The 25,388-nt window shown below is 44.5% G+C and overlaps 2 protein-coding genes across 3 annotated transcripts in view; both read left to right on the top strand.

Annotated features, from left to right (window-relative positions):
• LOC135897571 (G patch domain-containing protein 4) overlaps positions 1-16,436 on the top strand; it is a 349,171-nt gene extending 332,735 nt beyond the window's left edge. For both annotated transcript variants that reach the window (XM_065426238.1, XM_070537239.1), the window contains exons 5-7: positions 1,604-1,692; positions 4,671-4,721; positions 16,143-16,436. In XM_065426238.1, the coding sequence (XP_065282310.1) occupies positions 1,604-1,692; positions 4,671-4,721; positions 16,143-16,410 (408 nt within the window). In that variant the 3' untranslated portion in view covers positions 16,411-16,436. The remainder of the gene's footprint in view (positions 1-1,603; positions 1,693-4,670; positions 4,722-16,142) is intronic.
• A 2,059-nt stretch (positions 16,437-18,495) lies between these two features.
• atos (atos homolog atossa) overlaps positions 18,496-25,388 on the top strand; it is a 104,233-nt gene continuing 97,340 nt past the window's right edge. The window contains exon 1 of the mRNA XM_065426237.2: positions 18,496-18,669. The gene's annotated coding sequence lies outside the window, so the exon portion shown is untranslated. The remainder of the gene's footprint in view (positions 18,670-25,388) is intronic.

Raw genomic sequence — 25,388 nt, 5'->3', positions numbered from 1 at the left:
AGTCAGATCATGCAAAAAAGTTATTACGAAGTTTTGTTGGCATCACTACCAGCCATAAGGATGCCCGTGCTATGCAGGAAAGCAGCAGCTTCACAAATATGAAACTGTATACAATCCTATAGTACAGGGAGCATTTGTTTCTACGCATTGCAGCAGGCTCCTGGTTCATTTTTTACTGCCTTAGGCTCGCAAAGCAATGGTTGTCTTCTCAGAGAGCATGCAGAAGCATCCTTTTACTTAATTATTGCACTTAGTCAACTTTTCTATGCAGGCAAGGTGGTGTAGTTTGTGTTCAGGTGATACTGGAGCGTCCACATGCTCTGTTCAGTCCCTCTACAGTGCTGTACAGTAATATGGTGTGTTCCTGCACAATGTTTTACAGTAATTAATAAAGGTGCTTGCTTAGGCAGTGTTCGAAATGTAAGAGATTAGACTGCTAGTCAACCTTTGGCTGAAGGTCAGTCTCAAATTGAATGCGTGCCCTTGTGTGAGTGAGAACCCTACACGATGGGAAGGATTGCTTGTCATAATTTGTACATACCCTGACCTTATGCTGGTGGGTAAAAGCAACTCACGGTCGGAAAAATAAAGTTGCACTTGACATTAGTCGAACACAACTATTAAAATGACACAAACTCGTGACCATCTGCTGTTGCTTAAAGCATCGTTAAAACAGTCTGGACATCAGACCAGAAAATGGGACAACCCGTTAGAAGCTTCTGTGTCTTCACTGCTGTGCTGTCATTAAAAAATTATGTTGCGGAATCCACCGAAGAGTGAATTTTGCATTGATTTACTAAGGAAGTGCTAGCAGCACAGGAGCCTAGCTTCTACAATACCTCCAGCTGAAATTTTAGTTTTCCAGACTCCCCAATCTGCTGAAAATGGTCAAATCTGACAAATAGTTAAAGCTGTTTTCAGGCGGTGCACGGCGTTCTAATGTAAATATTTGACAGAGTGTAGAAAAACTTTAGATGAAATTGGTTGATTTCTATAGATGTGGTAGCGAAAGAGTTAAAGCACACTAAAAACAAGCGTGAAATTAATTTGTATAGATCTGTCTGAAAAAAATGTTCTTCTGTTTGGCAGTAGTAGGTTGGTTATTAGCGAAAATAAGGCCCAAGTTTCTGTTTTTCTTTGCTGCTGTGTCCAGACCATGCTACTGATGACACTGGCATGGCATCATAGAGTTCATTCTACATTTACATATTTTGACCATCCTCATGCAGAATAAGTTTCCAGAAGTATCAAGTTTGAGTCATTGCACATATTAGATCGCTGTATAGTCCTTCTTTGTAGATAACGCCTGACTTACATTAAATTGATGCCGTCAAGATACATCATGTCATGGGGTGTAACTGGTGGGGAAATTTAAGGCAGCTCTGCCACCCATTTTTCATTTTTCAGTTATATCTGGCCTACTAAGCCCCAGTCCACTGTATGGCAGATTTATTAAGTTTTTGAAAGTTCAGTCTGACTTATCTAACTTGACATTTCTCATTTGTGTCCCTTGAAAATGTTGTGGCCTTAGGTGCAGATTGACAGCTGAAGAAAGGTTTTTTGACATCACATTTATTCTTTCTTTTTTCTTCTTCTCACTTAGGCCGGGGTTCAGGATGGAAACAGTTGGCTACAAGCCTCTCCTGAACTTGCAGAGCAGGAACCTGATACAGATGAGGAATCACCAGAAAAGTAAGAGTATTGTTTATGATTGCTCATTATTGTTAATTTGCTTGTTTATACCAGTGTGTGCTTTAGGTTGGTGTTGCTTTTATTTTTTAAAAACAAGTCAGTGCAAATTGTAATAACACATGTCAATTTACTTCGAAGAGTACAGTATACATGTGCTGGCCTGCCTAAGCCACCGAGAGACTTGAAGGCCAGTTCCTGGCAGTGGTTTTAATATGACATAGCTGTCATTTGCTACCCTAAAAGCATCAAGAAGGGCAAAAAAGTAAAGTAAAAGATATAAAATGACGCAAGAAAAATAAAGGCTTGCCTAGAGCAGCACCTTGTCCCTCCCCTTTGTTTAAAACTTCACTACTTGTCCTTCGTCATTATCATCTAACAGGGGAGCTGCAATAGTCATGAAATACATTGTTTAATACGACTTTGGTTCAATACATTGTTCATATCAGGATTGACGCAACTGGTCAGGCCGCTGTAAAAATATTACGCGTTAAGGTTCTACACATTGTGCATGTAAATTAACTTGGGAAGTAATGCATTAGGTCCATAAGTAGCATGCACTTGTGTCATTACAACACACTTTCTAGCATAGGAAAGCTCATAGCATAGTTTGCAATTCATAGTATGTAGTACAGTCAAGCCTGGATAGGACAAACATGTATTCATGAACATGAACACATGTTCAACAAATATGAATGAGAAATGTATTCACTGTAACGGAAGTTCATTGTAATTACAGTTGCCTTCAGAACTACTGATAAAGGACTAAACAAAGCACAGAAGAGATGCTTTATTCCCAACAATGATGAACTATTGTGCTCAGTATGAGCTACAACGCACAAGCGTGTGGCAAGCCAGTCGCACATTGTAGCTCATACTGAGAGCGATAATATACTGCGCTTAAGTCCGCTGGCACTAGCTGGAATCGGTAGGCGCAGGACAGGGGTAAGTGGAGATCGCAGGTAGAGGCCTTCGTCCTGCAGTGGACATAAAACAGGCTGCTGCTGATGATGATCACTCTGGAAATTGGTGGTTGAGGACTATTTAAATAGTGTTTGCCCATTAATGGCTCTCCAAATTTTTCATGTTGTCAACATGGTACATAGTATAGTTCAAGCCTCTTGCACTTATACAAGATTAACAAGGCTGTGAAGCTTAAAGGGACCATGATAGGGAAATATTTAGTTAGAAGTATGCCTTGCATGTTAAACTGTAATCGTTCCACAGCAAGCTGGCAAAATTTGAGTGTCGGCAGAGTAGAACATTTGTATTTGAATTTTCTTATACTGCAGTTGAATCATGTTGAAGTCTGGAAACACTGACACCAGCCAAAATGAAGTGTCTTCTACATGGTCAATGTGCGCTGTATATGTATGGTTCCGTTTTTGTATCTGTGTCTTAATGGTCAGTCTGAAATAGCTTCTGCAGGCGTCACTTGGTTTGTGCCATATTTATTGTGCAAAAGGATCGCAGGCACAGTACAACAGTGACATTTTCGCTGCACCATCGAGTGCGAGAGCATATGGAGTGAGGAGAATCTGGCATTGTGCATACATGGTTTCGGAATGTTTCTGACCAGACAACATGATGGTGGCCCTAAACGTTTTGACATTAGTAAAGCCGTGAGTTGGAGAAGCTTACAGGCAGCAATTTCAAATTGAAATTTCACTATAAAATGCGCACTGACAGGTTCTTTTTTTTTTAACCATAATGCCCCCCCCCACTCTCAGCTACAATGTTAAACAGAGTAGTTCGATGACCATGATTATAGCTCCTTTATAGCACTCTATATAACTACTGGGGTTTCCTGGTCATCCTTGTCACCACTGGGAATCTCCATACCTGGAACTTATTGCACCTCTCCAACACCTGAGACATCTCTGAAACATCTTAGAAATTGGCACCATTGGCGATTTTTGAAAAAATACATGTTGGCATCGATATCAATCGCTTTTCGCTTCTTTGATGGCTGGGCCCCTTCCAACGCTGCGAACTATTCGCAGACGAAGAAAACAATGCAAGCTTTGCTGTTAACTGTAATGGCAGCCTCAAACTGAGTTCGAAACCTCCGCTGAAAGACGAAAAAGAAAGAACAAACGGCTCCACACTGTTTGGGAGAATCGACAGTCTGTGAGTAACACATGAAGGCAATGTGCTTCTACAGGCGTGATTGCTTTTCAATTCCATTGCAGTGGTGGCACAGCCCGTCACCATTTGAAAGTGTTATGCATACCCCCACCGACTTTCCTGAAGTTTTTGTAAAGTTTGCGCATTCAGGCTCATTCTCCAATTTCACTAATGTGTCAAATTTGACGAAAAATAAATCCATCTTGCGATAAAAGCTTTCAGATATCCAAAGATGGGGCGGTACGAGAATGCAAAAACTGCATGCAAAAAAAAAAAAAAATTGTGATGGTAACTGTGCTGCCTCTTGTGGCACCACAAGATACCATATATGGCGTTGTGGCAAGTATAGTTCTCTGATAATGCTGGGGATCCTGTACATTGCTCACAGTAATGTTGAATGTGAATGGATATTTCATACTACTGCAAACAATACCTGAGTAGAGTTTTGCTTGTCATTCTTTGGCCATACTCTTGGAAGTCTTCTGTTGGTGAAAGGGCACCAGACAGTACTTTCTTTGTGCAAGTTTATTGAAACAAGTTTTTTAAGCCGGCGAACTTGGCAACAGCGAAGTCACTGAAAAACTCACGGTGATCTAAGTACAATGTGCTGCTTGTTAATCTCGGCTGTTCCGTGTTTCCTGCTGCTTGCGTGCTGCATTTAGAGTTAAATTATTGCTGATAAGTGGCATATGCATCCCTCAAAATGTCATTCCTCAGGAGAAGCTGAAAAAAAAAAGTATGCTATTTCCATCTGCTGGTGTAGTGCCTGCAGAATTTTTATTCTTATTAATATCCATAGGTTGGCAGGTATGGTGTTGAATACAAAGTGTCACTGCTGCTTTCTTCTGTTCCAGTGTGCCGGATGAGGAGCTCTTCAAGGCATGTGGTGGCCTCACAGCTCACAAGTAAGATATGAACACGCAGGATCAGTGTTACTTGGCACTTCACTAACATAAAACACTAATTAAAGAGGTGAATTACCTATTGCAGCATTTGGGATGAGAAATATTTGACCACTCACCCTTGCCGCCGAGAATTGTCACAGTGAAGTTTTCATCCTCTCTACTATGCAAAATAATGCTTTTTGGAATGTGATGCACGGTTACATTTGAATGAGAGCTCTTTTATTTAGAGTATCAGAGGAGAAAGAGACACTTCATTTACATTAAAGGTATGGAGGACAGCCTGATTAGGTACACTGTTACCTTCTACTCGGCACAGGAGAAGAGGAAATGGGAGCAGGTGGAGTGATGAATGGTGGCAAGAGAGGGGGACGCATAAGATCATGATGCAATAGCTGTACTAAAGCCGTGGCACCCCAGTCACGGGGCACGCAAAAGTTCCAGTTAGACTCGCACTGTCTGCCTTGCAGTTGCGCTTCAGACAGAGGTTGCCTTTCAGTGCTTGCTAGGAAACGAGCCTGCGCCCATAATCCCACACACGCAAATACAGTCATAGGCTGATTTTTCGGACAGCCTAGGGACTGCGAAAATGCAAAAAAAAAAAAGAAATGAATGGATGTTTTTTTACTGGCCCCAAGGGCTGTCCAAAATAGCTCTGGAAACCTGCCACTAGCCTGTTAGGTGTATCGGTGCTCTCGTAATGTGCCGGAAGACGGCGGAAGCACACGTGTATAATGAAGGATTACATGCTGTGTCCCGTGACAGTGGCCCCTTTCTTATCTTGCTATGCTTCACCGCAATACATTGCGTATGCTTCACTGCGTAACATTACTGTATTGCGGCGAAGTTGACTTTTAAAAACCAGCATTATGCAATGTTTGACCCTTTCGGTGCCTTCCACTATTCGAAGCCGACCGGCTATTCCAGGTTGGCCTATTGTGTCTAATAACAACACATCTACTGAGTCACTGTCTAAATTCTTAAATCACCGCCTGTCAAACATCACCACCACCCTCCGAACTTTCGTTCAAGACACGTCGCACTTCCTTCGAATTATCGACAGCATTAATGCCAACCAAATCCTTTCCGACCGAGCTATTTTAGTCACTTTGAATGTTTCTGCCCTTTACACCAGCATACCCATGAGTGAAGGAATTGAAGCCGTTTCTATATCCCTCGCAATCAATCCCCAAGCGCACGCTCCTGAAGTTTACCTGTCGCTCCTTAGGTTAGTTCTCACGCTCAACTATTTTGAATTCTTTTCTATTCACTACCTGCAAACTTTCGGCACTAGCATGGGTACACCATTCGCTCCCACGTATGCGAACGTTTTTATGGGACAGCTTGAAGCAGACCTGTCGAAATCCTACCCTTTAAAACCGCACACCTATCTTCGTTACATTGACAACATATTTATAATATGGGAACATGGCACAAGCGGGTTAACCAACTTGATTAGCCATTTCAATCGCTTTCACCCGAGTATTAAATTTACTGCTCGCCACTCTCCTAGTCAGATAACTTCCTGGACACAACGGTCTACATAGAAAACGAAAAACTGAGAACGACACTTTTACCGGAAGCCTACGGATAGCCAGCAATATTTAGACTACAACAGTCATCACCCGCGACACTGCAAGCAAGGAATTTTTGTCGGACAAGCGAAATGAATAAGAAGAATCTGCAGTGAAGACCACAATTGTATCCATCATCTAAATTACCTTAATAAAACGCTAGCAAAAAGGAACTATCCCCATGTTGCTCTCGATAGAGCTTATGATGCTGCGTCGAGATTGGAGAGACAGTCGGAATTGGCGAAGAAACAGCCCACACCAGAATCTGACAGACCGCCGGCCTTTATAACAAAATATTCTAATGCACTCACAAACATAAACAATGTCCTACGAAATTACCACCCAATATTATCAAGTAACGAGCGTCTGAGAAAAGTGTTCCCGGATGTACCTAGGGTTACCTATCGCCGCAACAGGAACTTTAAAGACATGTTAATGCATGCAAAAGTCAGCCAACAGCATTCCCCCGCAATAAAAGCATGCTGTCGCCCCAGGTGCAAAACCTGCAGGCACCTTTAAAGTGACATTAAAATTGCGAGCTATATGCGAGCTTTTGAAAGCTGCCGCTGGGGGCCCATTTGGCGCTGCTCACCTCGTACGCAGTCATGAAAGAAACACATTATATATTGCTAAAAAGTTTTGGTTACTTGTCTTTTCTTACAAAATACAATTACTTATGCATTGCATTTTAAAAATGTCATCTATGTTAATGACAAAAAATTCCAAGAACGCCCGGTTCGAGAGTCGAATGTAGCTGCTCAACTCAAACATCTTTGTCAGTGCTCAAATACTATATTATATGCAATAAAAACAGTTATAATTGCTGGTAAAAGTGAAATTAATAAAAATGAGGGTGATTTCTTGACTCGAAATTCAAGCACACTGGGAACAAGAGTACTCCCTTCACTCTGCAAGGGAGATTTTCCATCTCCTTTCACTAGGAACTTCCTTAAACTTCCTTTGCTAAAGGACTGCCGTGTGACACGGCGCGCATCTCCTTGAGATAAAGACGTCCTTGGTTGAAGGAAGTTAAAAGGACTTTAACCGCAGCCGTGTGACAGGGCTATTAGTGTGCCATACTTAGCTTGATCTCCTTTACTCTTCCCGCTTCCCTAAATAGAGCTCGGGATGTTTATATAGTCTGTGGGACAATGTCATTGTGGCCAACGAGGTGCGCTGTCATCCCTAGATATTAGGGAAAACGAAGAGTAGAGCATGGACCTTTCCAGAAATGCATGCGCACCATCAGTAGTGGCCACAAGACAGTATGGGAAACTGGAGCGCCGGCTGCCGCAGCTACCACGGACCCGCCTGTTCGCCTTGCTTGCAGCATGCAAGCCATGTGTAGCCCAGCGCTCTCTTTACCCACAATGCCTTGCACCTAACTACCAGCAGAGGCAATGCAGAAAAAGTGCCTCCACTTGCGGTTAGGCGTAAGGCATTGTGGGAGAAATGAGCACTGGGTCGCATGCAGCTCGCACACTGCAGGCTCAAGTATCCAGCTGCCGTGGCCGCCGCTGGCGGTGCACACCACATTTAAGAAAAGGTCTATTGGCTGTGGCATCAAGCCAGGCCGGTGAACAACAATGCATTCTGGTTTGTTGCTTGTGGCATGAGCCACGCAAGATGCGTGGCACTGATGATGGTGGAGCATGACGAGAACTCACAGTGATGAAGATGGCGCTACATATATATTATTGTGATCTGATTTGTCCTGTGTAAATCACAAGTACAACCACAGAGATAGCTGCAGCTCATAATGAGGCCCTTATGTTTCTTTTCTGTTTAGCTGTAAACTTATGATGGCTTTGTGATAACCTTCTGATTAACCTTGGTGAACCTTGTGGCTCCCGTACACCTTTCTGTGGTGGTATTCTCGTTCATCACTCTCGGGGACACAACCAATTATGCAATGTTTCACACGGCTAGCTTTGGACGCATCAATTTCTGTGTACCACAGCTTTCATGGCACTGTGCTGTGCCAAGCACATTGTCTCAGTAGAGTACCAGGAATGCTGTCGTCTGTAGACACTCTTTTGGGAACCAACCAGCACATTCAAGAATAGTATATCTGACAAGGAAAGGTTGAGATTGAGAAATCTGGAAGCCTTGGTCACACTTTTGTCTACGTGTGCATTGTTTAGATGATCTTCCACAAATTGGGTTTCTAGGAATGAACTGAAAGTCTAAGGATATAGCGGATGTATAGATCGCATGAGAAGAACATTGTGCTTGTGTAATATATATGGTGCTTTCAAGGTTTAAGTAATGAATAACATTGATGCAAATGTTTCTTACACATATGGTTTATGTGCTTTAGCAAACACAATTCCTGTGAACAAGTTGAGCTGTCAAATACATAACAAACATTTGTTAATTAACTTTTTAATTTTGGCATTTATTGTATATGTTTATATTACAAACTTGGAACATAATTCACTTCTCAGCTCTTCCTCAAACAAAACTCTCTCTCTCTCTCTCTCTCTCGGGCACAATCATGTGCCAAGACAACTGTAGCTTGTTTTGTTCTGCTAAAACACTTGTGTGCCACGATATTCGTCATAAAATTTGACACTCGGTATGCTAATTTTCCATTCGGAGGTGGAAGTCCTGACATAAAGACAATCTCCCCGCATTACGTAGCTGATTGCACATAGTACGTCAGTCCGGAATTCAGGTGGCACTGCTCGCAGTGTCGCTGCTGCACTTATCTGGCAAAAAAGAAAGAAACTACAGACTCCTCCCCTTTCCCCTACACGCAGTGGAGGGCATGGGAGAAGTATGTGAAATCACTGAAGCTGCCATATCCTTCCAAGAAGAACATTGCGAAGCCTTTTGCTTTTTCCACTCCATCACTTCATCAAATTAATGCACGTCCAGCAAATTGTCCAACAGGCTGTCTTTCCCAGTTTTATCTATTGGAGCATGGTTTCAGGTTAATCATGAATAATTAGAAGGCCTTCTTCAGAACTCAGCAACCACTATCACTTCGCTGAGAATCCAAATTAATGTGTGGAGCAAACGCTCAGCTGAACATCTCAAAACTTCAAGCGAAACCAAGAAAAATGCCTCGCAAATGTCTCATTGCTTTATAGAAGTCTACTATGCCCACTTCCATATGCACTGGTGCAGATGCAGCTGTCGTATTTTCATAGGATTCAGAGCATAATTTCAAATGATGAAAACAATTGGGGTTTCATGTCGCACGAACAACAGGGTGCCAACACACCATTATCTGCTTCTTTTATCAGATGTCATGCTCGCTGTCATAATGACCTGATTTTTACAGTGAAGCTGTCAAGGCACCTTATGTACACCTCACACAAATAAACAACACCTTGTTTGCCAGGTTTCTTTAGCCAGTAATCGAAAAGGTGTTTTTCTCATGTCACATTTCTCTAACTCCACATTGGAGGTCAGCTAGGAGCTTGTACAGCTGCGGTAGTAAACAGCAGCCAGCATGGGAACCTCGAAGTTGGTGAGAATGCACAGGCAGCATCGAGAATGAATCATCATGAAGAACAGCCAACAATTAGACACCAAATACTTCCAAAGAATGTGAGCACTTGATATACAGTACAGCTTTCCTAATCATGATGTATCAGTTGCTCAGGTTGGCATACACCTGTGAAGGATTTCTTGCACTGCTCAAGTGATTGGTCTGTTGGAAGTTCCTTTATGCAGTCCACTCATCTATTATGTTTCTTGGCACCTCCGGTCTTTTGTGTCCAGCTAAGTAAAGCACCCTTTTGCCGAACACTGGCTTCCCTTCCTGGGTGGCCTTGCAGCTATGGTGCTCTATTTATTGACAAGGCACGAAAGTTCAGTTTGTAGCCACCACATTCCAGATATGTCACAAACACCCTTCATAGTAGGTCAGTAGCTATGGTGTTTTCCGCAGCTCTGCACATGGTCGTAGGCGCAATTACCAAACACGGCAGCCACATTCTGATGGATGCAGAATGTAAAAGCACTCTTGTACCATGCTTTCAGTGCACATTGAGAAACCCCAGATGGCCAAAATTAATTTGAAGCCCTCCACTACAATATCCCCACAACTGTGCACTTATGGGACATTAAAACTCCACAGTCCTAACAGGCTCAAAAATTGATTAACGTCTTAAGAGTTTTGGACGAATAGAACTCGTCCTAGCCAAAGCGTCCCCAAACTGTTTTGGACAAGCTACCAGAATAGGTTCTCCTCTTGAGTGTTCAGGACGAGAAGTGCTCATCAAAGTCTTAGATCATGTGTCGTGCACCAGATAGAAGCATTTGCTTGAGGATTTCGGTTTCTCCTGCAGCAGAAGCGCAGTTTTTGTGTGAAAACATGGTGTACAGTGGCAGGGACATATGTATCGCTGGCCCGTCAACACGAAAAGAAGCTTTTCATCTTCATCCTCTTTTTACAATGAAGATGATCTGGATACCGATGTTTATCTTGTGTCCGGAAATGAAGACAACAATGACGCTGACAAGCTCAAACTCAACACCATGATCATAAACAAGCCCTACATCTTCCCATCACCACCTCTAACGAGAAACTGGACGCCCTTGGCATTCATAACACCATAAACGAGCTTATTGAAGCGCAGCATATTAGCCAATACGAACGACTCGCCAATTCCACCATGGGCAGGCACATTCTAGGCACCCTAGGCATAACCTACACCACCCAATTCGGGCCAAAAGTACCCATCCCTCCAAACATTCGTGCTCAACTAGTTATCCCACCCATACCACGCAATATGCACCCTGAACACAATCCGGAGCGACGTGCAGAGCGAGCTAAACGACTACAAAAGGGCTACGACCAAGCCGCTAACGTAACCTACATGGACGCAGCAGAATACCCCAACCAAAACGCCATGGCGGTCATCGCAGTCGCGGGTTCGCAGTACCGCCTCGCCGCGGCCGCATCAATATTCACCACGCAACCCGAAGTAGGAGAAGAAACGGTCATCGCCTTGGCCTACGCGGCTACCAATGCACACTGCATCATAAGCGATTCAAAAACGGCCATTCGTAACTACACAAGAGGACTGGTAGCACCCCAAGCACAGAAGATTCTCTCTGGCACTCCTCCCTCAAGGCAACGCTGCATGCAGATCATCTGGGCCCCTGGTCACTCGGGTCTGGCTGGAAACGAAGCCGCCCACGATGCCGCCCGAGCTCTCGCACACCGGGCGCATCATCCTTCTCCTGCGTCTTCCGATCCCAACCAGCCCTCTGTTCTGCATCGCGGTCACGCGCAGGACCGAATGGTCACGCTGAGAGGAATCTCCTGCACTACCGCAGGGAGCGGTTACGCTACCCCCCAGCACACAAAACACTGAATAAGTCTCAATCTACCACTTGGCGACTCCTTCAGACACGAATTTTTCCGAACCCCGTGCTTTACAACCGCATGTACCCCGATGCATACTCTCCACTCTGCAAAGCGTGCGAGGCCCGCGCTGACCTCGATCATATTATCTGGCAATGCCCCAAAGCCTCACCCACCAACACCTCCCGCACTAGCACACGCATAACTAAGGCCGAGCAGTGGGAGACATTGCTGCTCAGCTTGGACCCAGAGCAGCAGCTCTGCGCCGTCCGGATGGCCGAAGACGCCGCCAGAAAGCAAGGACTGGCCGCCGTCTGAGGAAGGGGGTGATTGGAGGTTAGTCTCCCGAGCCCCGCCACCCCTGAACCCCATCAAGGACATAACAAAGTTTTATCTCTCTCTCTCTCTAGTGATGATAACATCTGTGATGTGAACATAGCGAGTGCTCATCAGTGGATGCAGCTTAATGTTGACAATCCTGGCATGAAGCCTCCTCGGTCTCCATATTTGTGAAGTAGCCAAAGGTTGATTAGCCTACACATGTGAACAATGATGAGGCGTTCGCGACTGCTCTGTTTATGTGGTTTGTATTTTTTATCAGCAGCAGGCAGCTGGTTTCCTATGTAATGTTCATAAACAAACTATTGTGTTGATATGACTTAGTATGTGGAGGAAATATTTTTTCAACATCGAGTAGTTGCATTTTAGTACAATACGATTTGAAATCGGCAATAGTAAAATCGGCACTTTTGGTTAGGAAACATTTAAAAAATAGAACACTTAAGGGCTTAACTGCTCATGGTCAAAATTAATCTACAGCCCTCCAGAGCAGTGATCTTTATAATCTAACCATGAATTTGCGACATAAAAATAATTCACTAAATCATTTGTCAAATGCCCTGTCTTGTGGTAAGCAAAAAAAAATTTTTAATGTTGTCCATAAAGTGAGCACAGTGGGCCTCTTAGAGTTTCAAAGTTCTGGTAGCCAGCTAGTTCCGGTTCTGATGGGATGTGACGTGGGCTGGGATCCCAAGACTACCCAAACCTGCCTGAAGTTTGCAAAATCGAACGCCGGGACAACTGGCCAAATGTAAACATGCTACCAGCATGGCAGCGCCCGTAGTCAGCCCATTTATGCATCGCCAGCTTGAAAATATATAGTTTCATTCAGGGATACGATCACTTTCATGCAATTTCGCGCGACTTGGCGCAGGACGCGCACTGGCCAACCTCACCTTGCGCAGCACAACAGAAGGTCTCCGTCGCGGCAGATGACAAGACGCGAAATCGCGCGTAAGTGATCGTATACTCGAAAGCGATAGCTTGAGGATCCCTGCTCACAGCGATCACATCGACCACCGGCGACATTGATGAGTTGGCGTTGTGTCACCACAAGACATGAAAAAGCGGGTTAGCATACGACAGAGAGATGGAGTGAACACGAGCTAGCTGCAAAGCCTGCGCTAAGTGCAGAAAAAGGAGATATATACGTACGCGAGAAATGTGAAAAGGAAGGCCACCAGAGAAAGTCGAAAGCAAAATGTACCGCAATGTGTGAATGAGCGTCTACAACTAGCGCGGAACACGATGCAGATAACATGCACACATGAGAGCGCGGTGCGCTGATCACCGCCGCGAAGAAGCCTTCAGGAGACACACACGCATACACACACAAAAACTTCAAACGGTTCACCAAGGCTTGTATCACACCGCTTCGCAGTGCGGAACAGAGCATTAGCACCTAAAAAAATAACGCTAGAAGTAAGGAAATCTGAAGATGACCATAGGCAGTTGGCCGAGCGAGGCAAATTGAAATCCTCAAGCGCCCGCGTTGCAATCCGTGAAGTCCCCCTCAAAGATGGCAGCGAGCGCCCATCGCCTCTTTTAGTCGTCCGCTAGCCAGAGAACTTCCAGAGCGCAACCAGACAAAAATCACCCTGGCAGGTTCTGGCAGCCCGCGGGTAGCCATTACAGTGTTACGGAGCAACCTGTGAAAAACGAAGACGCTCTGGCTGGCTCTGGCAGCCCGCAGGTAGCCATAAGTGTGGAAAATCAAAGAAGACCAGTGCTGACAGGAATTGACTTCCTTGTTCTGTTACTCAAGATTATGGGTCCTAACAGAGCAAATTGTTTGCAGTGAAAGTGGCAGAATACTGAACAGTTCTGAATTCCCAAATGCTGTGAAAAATCTATAGCTTTGGTGAATCTTCAGTGAACCTAGGGAACAGGCTGGCTTTTAGGAAGTAAGCCATATTCTATTTGGCTTCAAACTCTCTGAGCACAAGGGTTCTGAAGCAAAATTTTTTGTCATTATTTCTTCACCAGATTTGTTATTGTTGTTGGTGTTCAGTCAGCGGAATTTTACTCCCTCTGGGTGTATTGTTTTAAATACACAGGGTGTGAAAGTTTAAAAAAAAAAAGTGAAGCCTTCTATGTAGATGAAAGTAGCTGTGTGTTGTTATGAAAATGAAGAAGTGGCTGGTATTTCTTGTATTGCTTTTGATTAATTAGCTTGCAATGACTGATTAGCAAGCTTTTGTATTGTTATAGTACTTACAACAGATATGTCAACACTATGCTTTAGAACACATTTGGAAAGATCAATTTACATTGTTTGCAGCACCATCTTTCTTGTGTGACTCTTTTTTTCTGTATTAAAAAAGAAATCGTGCAAAATGAAACTAAACAGTCTGCACCAAGGCTGAATCACAGCTTGCAGAGCAATGTACTTACATTCCCGAAAGTTGGCAGAGGAGGATATTAGGTCAGAGCTTCCTGCTACCTGCCGTATTCAGGACTGTTCCACATTTCAAGTTCACTTGACCTGTCCTAAACTCAGCAGCATTCAATGCATAATGTTGCAGTGGTGCCGGACCAAAAAAGCAAGCCTGAACAACTGGAAAAATACTCTGCTCAGACATGTGCACCCTAAAATTTGCACACAACCGCCCAGCAGAAACATAAGTGCGTTTGCACACAACGCTTGTGCTGGAAATGGAAAGTGGAATGCAGCCTTCGCTCTGCTGCCATTCCGACTGACTGAGAGATGTAGGTGCTTCTCCCAGGTTTGTCATTCTGCAGCCAAGCTGACTGTGCATCGCTAGTGTCTCCTCATTAAATGCTTATCAAAAATTTCAAAATTAATTCCGTCTTCTGCAGCAGCTAAGCGAATGAAATGTGAGTGGAGTGGACGCTCAGCTAAAACTGTCTAGTAGCATTATCTGCCCTGAGAAATTCAGGACACCTTGTGCAATGGAAGTACATGTGTATGTGGATTAACTGTATGCCTACCAGAACCTGGCTGTTCAGGGCAGCCTCAGCTTCAAACTACAGTCTCAGCCTGAACTGAGGAACGCACAAGTTCCTCCCACAAACGCATACTGCACTTGCTCTCTGTGCCTCCGAGAATATAGTTCCCCTTCAGGTCACACAGGCATGAACAGGAGGCAACACAGTGGTTTAGCAACAGCGAACATACGATGGTCATGCACAGTATTTGGGGAACTCGTAAAAGAGATTAAGAGGCAGGTATCTGATCTCACCCGGCATCCTTTGAACTGCCTTGCACACAGCTTAGAAAGTGTGTTGCAAAACATGGAACTAATCCTTTTTTGTAGTCGAATGTATGGCTTGTATTCCATTAACACCATTTCTACCCTAGGGTTTGGGGAGGTATTCTGTAAGTATCCACCTAGTGGACATATCCATTTCGTTTGCTGCTAAAGTCCTCATTGGCTGGGCTGGGCTACGCATCAGAAGGAGACAGTTACCCCCAGCCAGTCAACACTTCAGCAGCAGATGAAATGGACATGTCCACTAGGTGCACACTTACAGAATAGCCCCCCTGCTGCTACAGCGCCTGAGCAAGGCAGAGATGGAGGTGTGTATAGCAAGAAGCAAGGAAAAGAGGGTGAACTGTATTCATGAGCAACTTTCTGTGGAAATAAATGGAAAGCTACAGGAGTGTTACATATGGCACCAAGCAATCTGCCAGTACTTGATGGCGCTTTCTGTATCATATCTCAGAGCAGATGCTGAATCAGCACAGCTTGTGTCCTGCAATAGTTTAGCATTTGCAAAAACTGTAAAAGCAAGGCGAACAAAAATCAAATTCAAAACTGTAGCGATGGATTTTATGTATCATTTTTGTGTAAGTACTGTTGTAAGTAAGGTGTTTGTTTTCTGTTCCGCAGCTTGAACATTAATGAGACTGTGGGACTACTTCGAGGTGTGCTGTCATGCACACATTTTGCTTTCACTGTTTTTCCTTCATTGCTGCAGAAAGAATCCTTGAAAATATCAATCAATATGATTCGCGGGTGCATGTGTACACATTTCCTTTGATGGGCATTTGCTGTCAAAGAGAAGCCCAGAGCTTTTCTGATTCTGTGTTGTGGGTTCAAGTGCAGTTACAAAGAACTTTCCCCATTGCAAACACCTGTGTCACTAAGCAGTTTGTTGTAAGCTCCACCATATCTGTAGTTGCAGGGTTGCCTGTTTAATTCCTTTATCCTCTCTCTCTTGCAGGGCTGCGAGGCATGGCCATAAGATGAGTGGAAAGCTTAAACGTGTGCAAGAACAAGAATATGGGCTCTTGTGTGCATTGAGCAGTGGCGGGGACAAGCCATCAAGGAAACGACCAGCAGAGATTACAGACAGCTGCCAAGTTCCAGAACTGCATGACGGGAGTCCAGAGAAGTTGTCCACTCAGCAGCAGCAGCAGCTGTACCGACCAAAGAAGAAGTCTCGCAAACATGAAAAAAGGAAGAGACGATATAGCAATGATGTAGGCTGAAAAGTAAAAAAAGATTTTTTTTTACAGTTTACTGTGTCACATTATGAAATCTGTGAGATGCGCGCATTTGTGTGCAGCCACATTTTTAATTTCCTTATGATGAATAAGTTCTGCGGAAATTTGCAACGTTGAGAAAGTTTCACAAAAAGTAATATTGTCATCCACTGAAGAGTATCATCAAGCTAAATAATGTTTTTGAAGTTTCATACTGTAACTCATACACGAGTTCAAGCCATGTGGACAAACAAAACATTGATAGGGTTATATGCAGGTTACACAATGTGAACATTTTGTAACTTTGGTAAATTGTTCCACTTACTTATGGTCCTCGTGAAAAAGATATGTCAATGTAACAGTCCTGGGCAAACATTCACGTCGCATCCAGTGGCAGTGTATGTGGTTGTGTTAATATGGCTTCACAGCATGAAACTTTATCTGTGCGCATCAGTGGTTAGTTTGCAAATGCTGCATTAACTTTGTTCGCAATACATTTGACATTATCCTTGAATTAACAACAAGGCTATACTATATATAGGGTGTCCCGGCTAATGCTAGCCAAGCAGTTAAATGGAAAAAATAATTACAAAAACGCAGTGCAAGATGCCATCTTAAGACCTGTGGTGTCGTTGTCGGACTGCTGACGACTGAATACTTTGTTTTATAATTGTATCTTGCACCATGTGTTTTCAACTTTTCTTTTTTCGTTGAACAATTTGGCTTATAATCAGCTGGGGCACACAGTAAATGCAGTAAGTGTGTGGCCGTAGTACGGACATTATTTCTTGAGGAAGCCCACGATTGGCACTTCTCGATATCTGAGCCTTGGTGTGTAGGTGGTGCTGGCGATAATGTTGCTAGGCGGGGTTATCCTTGCATGCAGACTTGATTGGCATTTGCCCTGCCTGAGTGTGTCTTTCCAGCTCAAGTATGTCGTCATGAGTAAGTCGGTCCAGTCTCCTGCAGAAATGTGAGAAGAGTGTGCGGCACTTGCAGACTATCTACGGACCTTCCAGGAAAGCTTAGCATTTGGACACGTTTATGAGGAAATCCTCTTTCTTCATGAAATTATGTCTCCGGCATGCTGTTCAGATCCCACCTCCTTTCAGTACAGTAGTACTCAATGTCACCCACTTTGATGTGGTGCCTTTCATTATGCATGCTTGTGCATCATGAGTAGGGGGAAAAAAGCATTGGAGACAATGAATCTAAGTGAAGTGTTTTCGTTTGTTGTGTGTATTATTTTGCTTCTTTTATTATTTAAAATAAGTTGCATTTCGGCAAGTGCCGAGCTGTGGAAAGCCGGGGAGGTAAGGGAAAGCTGATATTAACGGACGTAGGAGCTCGGCTATAGAAAAGGCAGCGCATTGTGAAACGTTCGCGGCATGGGATGTTATTATATATAGAGTCGTGCTGGCTTCGTGGGAGTCATTACATGCGCTTCACTACACCGGATGCAAGACATAGGCGACGATTAGCGTTAACTTAATAGACATGCCACCATGCCATCCAGTGGTTTCTCACGCTGGAGGTTTGTACCCGTAGCAGCTGTTAAACCGTGCATTCGCATCGCCCGCTACCGCGACTGATGGCGACACGCTTTGAGCAACAAACCTTCGTCGCACATCATATAGTGCGAAGTGTCTGCATTCCCGGTCACGCGCCGCGGCTTGCAAAAGAAAAAAAAGTGAGAAACAAAAGACGAGGTCCTTGAAACAGATGCTGCTTCCGGATATTTAATAGAGTGACAACGCTCCGCGACGCAGCTGGTAAACGTCGAAAGTTATTTGAGCGAAACGTTACAGCTGAAAGGCGACCAGCCGAAAGGCGTGCGAATGCCACCAGGCGTGGTAGGAAGGAGAAGCATAGTGCCATTTGTTTACATATGTTTGGTATACCTTTCGACTTCCAACGCAGCCGCGGCGTGGCTTCGCGTGGAGGAAAAACAGCTGATTGCCCAAGCGCACGTGACCTCATGAACGACGCTGTTGCTACGCGTTCCGCGAGTGGTCGAGCCGAGCGCCTCGCGATTGGTTGGCACGGTGCCAGTCACGTGGACATGCGACCTCTAGCGTGCGAGTTTGATCAGCTGTCTGCCTCAGTTGTGTTGCAGAAGACAGTGCAGGAAGCGGCTTGTTTTGGGCTGACATGTCAGGTGCTTGCGAGTCTCGTTCCTACGTGGATGGTGCTTGCACGACGGGAATCGTCTGATGCACATTTCAGACTGTGATGGTTGCTGGAAATCCCTCCGAGCGCCTTGAGGTGAGCACGGTGCGAGCATAATTCGCGGACCAAGCGCTGTACGCGTAAGCCTAAACCTGCCATCACCGTCTGCTACACGAAGTTTATTGTTCGCGTCGGACCAAGTTACGCGTGATTGTCATGTAGAAAGGTGCACCCCAGGTAATCGCTGCGGGCGATTTTGCATTTGCAACCGCCCTGCGCGTTCGTCATCGTCGCAATGCGATCGCATCGGTCATTGTTTTTGTTTGACCTCTGACGCGTCGTCGAAGCTGATATGCATTGCTCCTGTCGTGCAGAAAAGACATGCCCTCTAGTGCGTCCACTTACGTAAGCTAAATCAGCGAGTGGTTTCCTGTATTTTCTTTTTTTTTTAAGGGAAACAAACTGCTATCGTTTTGACTTGAGTCGGTCGTTCCGCAGGCGTTTGCCTACGACGCCACTAATGAAAACAAAAATACCATGGGAGGCACAATACAGGCATACCGAGGGAGTGCAGTGGCTTTCGCCACGTTATGTTACAGCTGTTTTGTAGTTGCGGTACTTTTCTTGCATCCTTTGTTCGTCTCTTTGTCTCCACACACCAGAGCCGCATTGCGGCGTCTGGGCAAACGCTACCGATATTAACCTTGCTAACGTTGTAAACTTGTCCGCGCACGTTTATAGTGAAGGCTGAGGTCGTTTCTTGACGTCTGCCGTTCTCGTTCAGCGTTTTAGCCCCCTCGAGTTTCTGGTCACGGATGCTGGACGTTGTTCCTTGCTGCGGATCGTCTTTGTGACGCAAGCAGCGTGCACTAAAAAAGGCTAGGTCGGTTCGCTCATGAGCACCCCTCCCTTGATGAGGTCACTCCGTTGTCCGTGCATCCTGCGTGCCCCAATGCCGCGGTCGCTGGCATTTCGGGGTACGGTACAGTTGGCCCCTGCTCACGACCCTGTTTTGCAGGGCGGCAGCTGTTCTTTTTGGGCTCCCGCTCGACAACAGGTTTGGTTTCGCTTATTTGCATGTGAAGCCTCGCTCCTCGCAGCGCTTGTTTGGGGCGTCTGTGCACATAAAACGCTTTTTGGGGTGACGTAGCGGAGGGTTTAATTTTCTGCGTGCAATCTTGGAGGTACGTACTTCTCGCACTTGTTTTCTTGGTTTTCGCAGCGGCACACTTATTGTCTAGGCTTGCTTGCCTGATCTGCGTACGGAGTACTACTCGAAGCGTTGCTGACGTCTCGATATTATCTAGGAACCTTTGCGGCGATTACCGCTGTCTGGTTTCTGTGATACGTATCTGTATTTTCCGTCACGCTGTCGTATTCTTGATGCACCTGTGCTCAAATCAATGCCTAGACCTATGCCTTTGTGTGAATTGGCTGGCAGGCCCTAATAATAATCCGTGTTTATTTTTTATGATTTTTGCGTCTGTACTTACTAGGTTTCCTGTAAGTAATATTTTGCATTAACATGCAGCATACTACTAGACTTAATGCACACGTTAGTTGGTGAAAAGGATGATTACGTGCGTAAAACTAACATATCAACTGGGCGACACGTTTTGGAAGGTGCAATTCCGAGTGATGCGTAAATATGCAATATCCATACTTTAGCCGAGAGAAGATTTGTGAAGGTTCCAAGGACATTGTCTAGATTTCTACATCGGGTACAGCTACAGTCTATACACACTTGACAGCTTGCATGAGCTATGCCTACGTTGTCCCCATTACAGCCAAACTTGATGGGCCTTGACATCTTTGCATTTGTACGGGTTGTACTGAATTCCACTGTTTGCTGCCTCATGTTAACACATATATTCTGTTGTAGTCATTTATTCCATTCATTGCGCTGGTATATATATGTCATTATCTGTGGCATCATACATTTACTGTAAATTGTTGCTGGGTCCATTTGCTTGTGTGTTTATTTTATTTTTATTTTTTTACCAATAAAATTGTATGCAGGTACAGGATCATTATGAGCCTCATTGACGTTTTTTAACCAGTGTATCAACAATAAATTTGTAGCCTCCAAGCTACACTATACGTATGGTGTCAGATGCTCAATTTATTATTTGACATTTGAGCTGTTGCTCCTTGTTAGTAAACTGCCATGTCCGTGCATCTTCAGTATAAGCATTTTGTTGGTTCTGAACTTGCTCGTAACAATTCTTTTTACTGTTGTAGAATGAGGACTATTCTGGTTTGCAACCTCTTGTCAGTATCAGCATATTCGCACTGTAAGAACACGGCATTACGTAGTGCAGGGGCATTTACAGCTGGCATGGATAAAAACGTGCAGAAAATTCTTTTCTTTTTTTCTTTCACACGCGAGTTTCTTTAGCTCCTCTGCACTGTGACCTTGGAGTGTTTAATCCTCCTGTCCGCCTTGCTGTTTCATTTACAATTAGGTTCAGGTGCATTAATTTGCATGCTCACCTTTTTGGGGGGGAGGGGGGGGGTATGTCTTCTGCAAATGACTGATTTCAAAACTTGCTGCACATTCAACTCTGCGCTGTACTTTTCAAACTTTTATGCAACTTCAGTCATCATTCCTCGTATGTAGTGAGGAGATTCACAGATACAAGCTTGCATAATTGTTGATAGAGACTGGAATGTGCATGTTTCGTAGCTCCAGTTTTCTTGATGCCGTTGCAGACAGCTTCGGCTTCTACTGCAGTGGCAGTGCTGCTGTGCCAACTGAGCATGATGTCATTGGTTCAGTTCCCAGCTTTAATGGCTGCATACCAATCGGGGTGCAATGCCAAAACACTTGTACATGTCGCAGAACCTCGGGTTGTCATATAAACCCAGAGCTTCTTACTACTGCATCTCTCGTAGCGTTATGTTGCTTTTAGCTGGTAATCAAATTGATTTGTAATAATGTATAGGAAATGCCCTAAGCACTTTCTCCAGACCTAGAAGCAAGCTGTGTATCGGTAGTTATGGCATGCATGTGCTGTACAAATTCAGGTACCTTGTAACTAAGCAATCAATGTCTATTATGGGCACCATGCTTACTATAGTTACTGCAATTCTCATTTCTTTGTTTGAAATTTTCGTTGTGCAATGCATCGGAAAAGATAAACAAATGTTTCATATTTGACAAGAACGGTGGAAGACGAACAGGTTTTAGCTGCAACATTGCAGTATGCTAGCATTGGGAAAACTAGCCAGATTTGAATAGTTTGGCAGCTTTAAGAATTTCGGAAACCCAACTCCGGGCTTCACCTTGCAGTACTCTTATAATTTTCATTACAAGATGTCAGAACAAAGCCTGGAGAGTGGTTTGTAATAGTTGCCAATTTAATATCTAAAGGGCATTGTCATTTTTGGCAAGTATGTGGGGGCATTTAAGTTTTCAAGATTGCAGAATGTGGTCGTTGTGGCACAATGCATGTAAAACAGCTTTTTGCTGTGCCTCACCAATTCTTGTTTCCATTTCCTGCTGCTTAAGTGAAGTTGCAAGAACTGTGATGCACATTTGCTCTAGCAGGCCAAATACATTGATGCCCAAAGGGGGGCTGATTGTCGGGCTACAAGAATGCAAATAAGTATTGGCATCACATGACTGATTCTCTTGAGATACCTCTGGTCAGATGTCTTGCATAATCATTGGGCATGGTAATAGCTGTGCAGTGTTCACTCTTTTCCTGCTGCTTGTCCAGAGCTACCGTCTCCACATGCTCGATGACAAAAACGTTGCTGCTTGCATGCCTAGACATTTGTCTTTAGCATCATGGCTGAAGCCACACTATAGAACAAAGAAGCAGATATGTAGATTTGTTTTTTATGCCGGGATGGAGCTTGCGATTTTAGATAGCAGCATCTAGAAGGTAGTGATGTATCACCGGTGGTTATGGTATACCATGTTGTTGTCTTTATGCCAATATGTTGAAGTTCTTCATGAAGGTGATCCATCCATTGAAGATGATGAAAGGAGCAGCTCAATCCTCTTGAGCTTCTCAATTGGCAGGAATATATCAAAAACAGTAGCAGCCTAAAGTGAGGGCCTGGATGCCTGCAGGGATCACCAAATGTAATCTGAGGTTAATCCTTGCATCTTCATTAATGGGAGAATATAGGATTTTACTAAGCACACATCAACAAACTCACCTGTATTTTATGAAGGTCTACTGGGTTGCTGCAAGCCAGACCTCGCCACTTACTGGTTTTTGAGACTTTGTTTGCCAATTTAAAATTATAATTTCTACTTAGATCGCAAGCAGCGTACTGGGTTCTATCACTACAACGCGCACACACTTGCCCAAGTGCATGTACGTCCGGATCGATCTGTGGTTATGCCTCTGAAGGTAAACAGCGCAGGCAGCAAAAAAGAACTACACCGCAAGGTGCTAGAGTCTTGAGACATGCAAAAGGAACAGGCGAACATGCGAAAACGTTTCTTCTCCGGACGTTTCGGCCGCGGTCCAGCGCGCCGCCATAATGTGACAGTTTTAAATATATGTATGTCACCTTGAATCAGGAGGAGAGGCTGCTTACGGGGATAGGGGTATATTCGTGAATATGAAATTTATTTCCATCAAACCTTCCGGTTTCTAGAGGCCAGGCGCTCGTAGTGACTTCACGGTTCCTTTGAACAGGTGTGCGAGATGATGGCAGCCCCTTCCGTTCTGTAATGCACCTAAAAGAAAAGATGGTGACGTCGCGTCGTGCGTCTGCTCTCCAGGCCACGGCGCACGCTTTTCTTGCGTCCCTGCGCGCGTGATGACGTTCTTGCGCATTTCACCTCGTGACGTCACGCCCGTGTCGATCGTACTGGGCTCTCTGGGTTTACGAAACCGTATTTTGAAAACGCTCCTTTACCCCATTCTTTGCAAGTTCTCTTGTTACAAAAAAATATGGCAGTGTGTTGCTACTGGACGCGTGATATCCTTTCTGTTTAAGATGGCGGCGCACATTTTCCTTTCTTTCCGACCGCGACATAGGTAAAATGGCCGCACGAGACCGCGAGAATGGCGACCACAAGATAACATGGCAGCAGCATATACAGTGTTTGGACCCGGTAATGTCGACGCTTTATTCAGGTCAGAAAACCACCTTGAATGCAAGTAAACTTGTACTCGCCACGTCACTAATTGCCTAGTTATCGTTATCCCTCTTATGTGACTGACAGCCAATTTTAACAATATCTATTTTTTTATGTAATGGAAAGCTTACCGGTCAGCGTCTAATCATGAACTGGTAACGCGGAAAACGCTGTGGAACATTTTTATCAGTTTTCGATCTGCATTGAGGACGTAGCCGTTCACAGGAAGCATGCCGAAAACGGTGACAGGTGAGCGCGATAGCGATTATACGCCGGCATTAGTGGGAGGCAGACACAAGTGTGGCCATTACTGGGAGAAAGTATTATTTTATCGAGTCGATATTCCTGCGATTCATGGAAGTGTTAAAGTATTTCTGCAATAACACCTCCTTGTATTCGTGGTTTCCTATAGTACTGCTTTGGTATTTAACCAGTCAAAACGAAACCAATTGGATTGATAACGAAACGACGCGTTTACATGGGATACGCAGTTCAGCGTGTCGCTGTAGCGATGCGTGCGCTTTTGATCTCCGACGCATAGAATAAAGCGCAAGTGTCTAATAATATAGCAACTGCAATTTTAAGTCATGATTATGTTGTACTAAATAGTAGTTAACTTCCGTACAGTAATCTCGTAGATGACATCCGAAGCACCAAGATTTCACCGCCAGACCTCGCCACTTACTGGTTTTTGAGACTTTGTTTGCCAATTTAAAATTACAATTTCTACTTAGATCGCAAGCAGTGTACTGGGTTCTATCACTGTCTGATGGTAATTTTCGTCAACATCTTGCAAGTAATTCTGGCCAGTTTTCAGTCCCTTTAGCCCTCTAAGGGAAGCAGGCGCGCTGTTCTGGACATCGTCAAATTGCCGCCATAATGTTAGCTCTGATTGGCCCACATGGTTGCTACGGCTTCTCTGATTGGCTCAACTTGCCACCATTACATAATTTGGAAATATATGGTGGAATGTGACTATGTTCAGAATAGCACTCCGGTGGTATGTTAATTGAAACCTCCATTTCGAAAGAATTGCACGAAATTATTGTAATATCGAAGCTTGATGTTTACTGGCCGTTATTTCGCGTACAGAATACGTGCGTACATAGTTTATATACTGTAGAATGTCCTGAAGTAAAATCTCTTAGGGGCGCTGCCGTCTGACTAATGCAGTCAACTCGCTGTTGCCCAGTTTCTTGAGCACACCAGACCGTTTGTTGCGACGAGCCAAGCTGACTAGTTCATTAGATGCCGTTTAAAATGGTGACTTACACGCAGTGCATTCGATGGAGATCTCCTAGGGATTCACGAAATATGTATTCGATTTATTTCCATGTCAGGCGCTCTCACATTAGGCCAAATGGTGTTGCGTATGCGGAGAGAAAACTCACGGCGGCGTCGGAACGCCACGCTACTCAGTAGGGGTGTTGAATGTGCATGCCCACAAACTCTCTTCGATCTGTGTATACGTCTGTTGTCCATTGCTCGGCCTGGATTCGATCCGTTCCTCGAAACGCCGCCTACAGTCAACGTCAAGAATGCAATTTCAGAGAAAGTGTATACGCAGTGGGCGTGTTGGGTAGGGGCGTTGCAAAATCTCGAAAGCAAAAGAAAAGGGAAGCGAGACGGCAAGGACAGGGACGGATGCACAGCTGTTGGGCTGCCTGCAAGTGAAAGTGTGAAAGAATTGCAATGAATTCGCACGGCTGCT

This window comes from Dermacentor albipictus, chromosome 4 (assembly GCF_038994185.2).
Source record: "Dermacentor albipictus isolate Rhodes 1998 colony chromosome 4, USDA_Dalb.pri_finalv2, whole genome shotgun sequence".
Lineage (NCBI taxonomy): Eukaryota > Metazoa > Arthropoda > Arachnida > Ixodida > Ixodidae > Dermacentor > Dermacentor albipictus.
Note: the sequence above shows the minus strand (reverse complement) of the source record. Positions and strands in the feature narration are given on the sequence as shown.